This window comes from Sinocyclocheilus rhinocerous, unplaced genomic scaffold (genome assembly GCF_001515625.1).
Source record: "Sinocyclocheilus rhinocerous isolate Xijiao unplaced genomic scaffold, SAMN03320098_v1.1 scaffold798, whole genome shotgun sequence".
Taxonomy (NCBI): Eukaryota; Metazoa; Chordata; class Actinopteri; order Cypriniformes; family Cyprinidae; genus Sinocyclocheilus; species Sinocyclocheilus rhinocerous.
In genome coordinates, this window is record NW_015635037.1 from 1,017,297 (window position 1) to 1,023,402 (window position 6,106).

General features: G+C 39.6%; 1 protein-coding gene across 1 annotated transcript in view; it reads right to left on the reverse strand.

The window, feature by feature from the left end:
• The window catches only part of LOC107746293 (E3 ubiquitin-protein ligase NEURL1-like), a 42,492-nt gene extending 40,432 nt beyond the window's left edge, over positions 1–2,060 (reverse strand). Inside the window, exon 1 of the mRNA XM_016560436.1 lies at positions 1,896–2,060. Within this exon, the coding sequence (XP_016415922.1) occupies positions 1,896–1,929 (34 nt within the window). The 5' untranslated portion in view covers positions 1,930–2,060. The remainder of the gene's footprint in view (positions 1–1,895) is intronic.
• Between the last annotated feature and the right edge of the window lie 4,046 nt (positions 2,061–6,106).

The window sequence follows — 6,106 nt, forward strand, 5'->3', positions numbered from 1 at the left end:
AACACAAACACACACACACACACACACAAACAAACAAAAACAAACACAAACACAAACACACGTGTGTCTATCCAGCTCAAACACTACAAACCAGACTATCTTGCTCTCAGTTCTGGACAGTTTCTGTTTTTATGCAAAGATCAGATAAACCACTGTAATTTACTGTATTTAAGATAAAAGATGTGTGCGTATCTGGATAAGCAATTTATATCCACTGTCAGCCTGCTGCAAGAACTAAAAAAAACCCTCAGAAATGGGAACTGGAAGGTGAAACCAGAATGTTAGGAGCTACAGACATCTTTAAATGATTTGTGCTCCTGGTAAGTGTTTTTTTTTTTTAAAGAAAGACAAACTTCAAAAAATGTCAGAGCAGCGGCCAGTAAAACGACATTCGAGTCTGGCTTGCTTCATTTCCCAATCCTGTTTCCACCTCTTCTTCCCATCATTTCCTTTGTCTTCTTAATAGTCTCCAAATATGAAATTAAAAAGATTTCAGCTCAAGTTTCAAGGCCTCAAACAAATGCATATGCTTTTAATTTTTAAAAAACACTTTTTTTTTTTGCTTCTAATCAAATGTTGTAATGTTTTCGTTTCAGAGCTGACTGATTTGTTTTGAATGTAAGCTATTGCACTCACATTGTTTGAGTTTTTCAATGGGATTTATTTAGCCTGTCTATTAATTCATTTTAATTCAGAAATTTCCTCAGGGTTTCCTCATGGTATGAAAATATGTTTCCGACAAGTGCGCTTTTTACTATCACCAGGTGCTACTACACATTCTGGACTGTTATAGCTCTAGTCCCGGTTTACCTAATTGGATGTGATATAGTGCTTTAATTAGAATTAATGATCAAGTGGGTCAGATCCACCAAGGGTTCAGATTAACTCCAGGCCAATCAGCTGCACTCAGAGCCAGAGTAAAACAGAGAGATTTACATAAACCAACTGCTCATGTTTGTTTCAGTTACAGTCACCCTTCCAACACGGAAGATTAGGCTATTCACCCATTCGGCCAAAGCATCCCATACCAGATCAACTCCTGACATTTTGACAAAGCATATTGAATCTATACACCACATATTCATTTTTGCTATGATTTGGTACAGTAGCTACTGCTTAATTGGATAAATATACTAATCCATATTGGAAGTCTTAACATCTAATGAGTAGTTAGTAGTGAAATTCAAGAAGATACTAGTGTATTAGTCACTAGTGGATTAGGCTACTAAAAAAACACTGACATATAAATAGCCTAGTAGTTGCAAGTTTAACAAGAAATAGGCCTACATGTCCAAACGACTTGCCAAAACCAATATTGTAGCAGCACAACCGCCTGAACATGAATATCAGGACATATCAGTATAAAAGATCGACTCTGTGTAACCAACAAACGTGTATTTTTATGTAGAACTAATCAATTGATTTATTGATTTATTTGGTTCTCTTTTAAACCAGCTGCCTCGCGGGTTTGTTAATAATACAATCAAACGTTGTGGAAAACCCGCAGTAAATCCTTCCTATTTCCGACAACAGAGGGAATCCCCACATATTCCCTTCCATTTCTCACGCTTTCACACTGCTGTGGGGGGAAACACGTCTGATGTGAAAGCGCATTCACTGGCACGAGACGCGCTCGTATATTCGTTCCTTGGAGCGCAAAATCTCCAGAAAGCTACACAAATGCCGTCTACATTAAGTCTATGACTTGTGCTCGATTGTGTTTTGTGTTCCAAGTATTCCAATGCCTATGCGGTATTTAGAGGCAGACGTTTTCTCACAAAAATCTCTTATATCTATCCGTTCTTCTATCTATCTATATCGGAGCGTTCATCAGCAGGCAAACATAATGAACATCATTCAGCGGTTGCATGGAGATCCTTAACGCAGTTCCTCACCGTACAAGGCGTTTCGGGTTATCTGGCCTCCCATGACTCAACGCCGGGTCACTGTTTTGCGCTGGCCGCCTTTATTTCTCAAAGGTAGAGAGTGCGATAATTCCACACCGACATCATGCTGTAGGAAAAGATCTCTCGGCCCCCGAACCGAGATGTAAACAGTCGGACACTCTGTCTCGGTGCTCATTGACTGAACGCGCGGACACCAGCGCCACACTGACTCATTTACATAGAAGGCGGAGTCTGAGAGCGCTTCACTGGGAGTCACGCCCCTCAACTACAGCCAGTGTTAATTTATTAATCATTTTGTCTTACCACATAGGTTCAAGGTTTAACAAGTGCGCAAAAAGCAAGACTTAATACACTTTAATAATACATAATCATTATATAATATAAACACGTAATAATACATTAATTATTATTTAAAAAATAAATAAAATCCCTTTATGTCATACTTCAGTTTAAAGGGAGAAGAGGCTCTCTAATCTGCAAATGTTGAGTTTATGAGTTATATATATATATATATATATAAACTCACCATTTGCAGATTAGACAGCCTCTTCTCCCTTTGAACTTTGAAAACTGTTGTATATATAGGCTTGCTTATAACTCTTGCTTTGTTAATTAAATATGGTATCGTTTAATAAATGAATATATATATTACCAGTATATGGCATGTGTGTTCTCGGGTATTAAAGGGGTCATATGATGCTGCTAAAAAGAACATTATGTTGTGTATTTGGTGTAATGAAATGTGTTTATGCGGCTTAAGGTTAAAAAAACACACTATTTTCCATATAATGTACATTATTGTTTCTCCTCTATGCCCCGCCTTTCTGAAACGCATCGATTTTTACAAAGCTCATCGGTCTGAAAAAACGAGGTGTGCTGTGATTGGCCAGCTATCCATAGTGAACAAAAATGCCCGTTTGGGTGTCAGGAGGATGTGGTATATGCGTACTTCTCTGATGCCGTTGACCTACAGCAATATCTCAAGAGGAAGTACAGCTTTCAATCTGAAGAAAAGTGGAAGTGCCAAAAGAAGAAATTTTTTTAAGCAAACGCAAAACAATGGCAAAAACATGGGTAGATGATGTTTATGGTAATTTTCTGTTATGTCTTTAAGATACAGTAAAACTCCAAACTCTAAAAAGTACACATGGCCAACCTATCAGAAGAATGGCTAAATTAGTCTGTTACCCCAAAACTGTTTTCTCCCTAACTTTCTGGGAATATTGTTCTTTCTTTTCTGTGACCCTTGTTAAGAATTATGACCTCTTAATGTAATCTCGGGTCAATACTTACTGTGACCTCACTGATCTGGGACCAGGTTCTCATAACCTAGATTTGAACCTAATCCGCTTCAAGAAATGTTTCTTCAGCCAGTAGCATCGCTGACACAGTTCAAAGGGTGGCTAATTCATCACACGTTAGAATTGACATGGCAGAATTTCATTTATGTTACCTAAAGATATAAATACAGTATAAGTCAGTTAATAAACAAAGAGCTGGAGAGTTTTGCTGTTACAAGTTAATAAATAAATGTGATTAAAAAAGGGCAGGGAGGACAAAAACTCAATTAAACTTATTCTCACTATTGCCTCTCTGATTACGTGGAAAACATTATCCACTAAAATCACGTTAGCAATAATATTTACTTTTTTGCCTTCCCCTTTTTAACAATTGGAATTTTGAAGGGAACCATAACAAACCACAGGCCTTCGCTCCAGTACACCACGACTTTGATCAAAATGAAATCATCGCTTGCTCCACAACGATGTGCTGATTGGTGCTCTCTCACTCACACATGGTGCACACATTTTTGGGAGCCCATGCCCGAAACTCACACGCGCTTGTGCTACTTTTGTGTTCAGGAATAGGGGATTGTCATACGACTTTCATTAGCACCGCTATGAATGATGAATTGATATCCTTTTACAATACACGACAAAATTAAATTAATGATGCTCTTACAAAAACCTCTTCTGACAAATATGACAGTGCATGTTTGCCATTTAGTGTTTTTTTGGGTTGTTTTTATTGAGAGGTAATAAAAGGTCATGCAGTTGATTTTTTTTCATGAGATTGATTTCTTTTACTTTTCCATAAGGCTATATATATATATATATATATATATAAAATTTACTGCCATTGTTTAAATAATATATGTAATATATAAAAAAAATAATAGTAATCTGATTATGAGCACTTAAAAATGTATCATATATATATATATATATATATACTGTATATATATGTATGTCACACACACACACACACACTGGGAGCGCAGGAACGAGCGAGAAGACGAGGAATAAAGTAAATCAAAAAGGTTTTAATGAAAGGGGTCATATGATGTTGCTAAAAAGAACATTATTTTGTGTATTAAAAAAATACTTGGGGAAGATTTCGGGCTCCGAGGCCCTCCGTGTGCCATAACCGGGGACTGGAGCCCTCCCTGGGCTTAACTGGGGATCTGGAGCCCTCCCTGGGCTTAACTGAGGATCTGGAGCCCTCCCTGGGCTTAACTGAGGACTTGGAGCCCTCCCTGGGCTTAACTGAGGATCTGGAGCCCTCTCTAGGCTCGACGGGGAATCAGGAGCCCTCCGTGGGCTATACTCGGGAACAGGAGCCCTCCGTGGGCTATACTCAGGAACAGGAGCCCTCCGTGGGCTATACTCGGGAATAGGAGCCCTCCGTGGGCACTTCTGGCCGGAACTGGGGAACTGGATCCACTGGAACTGGGAACGACACTCCTGGCCGAAACTGGGGAACTGGATCCCCTGGAACTGGAAACGGCACTCCTGGCCGAAACTGGGGAACTGGATCCACTGGAACTGGGAACGGCACTCCTGGCCGAAACTGGGGAGCTGGATCCCTTGGAACTGGGAATGGCACTCCTGGCCGTCACTAAGGAACGGGATCCTCTGTAACTAGGAACGGCACTCCTGGCCGTGACTAAGGAACTGGATCCTCTGGAACTAGGAACTAGCTCCGGGGCTGGCAGGCTTGACATCGGTGCAGCCGGTGGGCTTGACATCGGAGCGGCCGGCGAACTTGAATTCTGAGCTGCCGGCTGGCTTGTCTTCAGAGCGGCTGGTGGGCTAGAGTGAGCCGCGGCCGGTGGACTTGACAACGGTGCGGCCGGCGAGCTTATCTTTGGAGCGGCCGGCGGGCTTAAGTGAGCCGCGGCCAGCGAGCTTGACAACGCCGCGGCCGGCACGCTTGACAGCAGGACGGTTCTCATACCGCAGGGAACAAACAGGGAAAACAAATAAAAACACGGGAAAAGGAGCGCCGTTTACTGTTTCAGTCTGCTGTTCTGTCACACACACACATTGGGAGTGCAGGAACGAGCGAGGAGATGAGGAATAAAGTAAATCAAAAAGATTTTAATGAAGGCACGCTGGGGATCACAGGACGGGAGACATCAGGCAAACAAAAATGACACTTAACAGCAGACAGAGAACTAGGAACTGAGAACACTTTAAATACACAGACACCAATGGGACACACCTGGGAGCAAATTAACTAATTAATCAAAACACAGCTGGAGACGAATACACACAATCAGGACAGGGACAGGAACAGGAAGGACCAAATAAGGGCAAGGAAGGCACATGAGGAGCAAAACACACACAAAACACGGACCAGAGTCTGACAATACATATATATGATACATTTTAAAGTGCTCATAATCAGATTACTATTATTTTTATATATATTACATATATTATTTAAACAATGGCAGTAAATTATTCATAATATATTTATTTGACTTAATTCTTCTTTTTTCCTCTTTAAGTTTTCCTTAAATTAGTCATTATTATGATTTAATTAATTATTTAATAGCTTTTCATCACCTCACAAAGCATTCAGTTTTTTTTCAGTTTGGGAAACCTGTCGTAATTTAATGTGTAATTTATGATGTTGATAAAAAAAAAAAAAAACAGAAAAAAATATTTCTTACAAATTATGTCAAAAGTAATCAAAAAGTATTAGTAGTAATCAAAAAGTAGTCACAATACATGTATAATAATACGTATTAATATGTGTACATTACTAAATACAATTTCTGTTATGTAATATCCAAATGTATATATATATATATATATATATATATATATTATAGTTGTTTATCGACCCCCAGGACCACTAGATAACTTTGTGGAAGAATTAGATGTGCTGCTCTCAACCTTTCCTGAGGATGG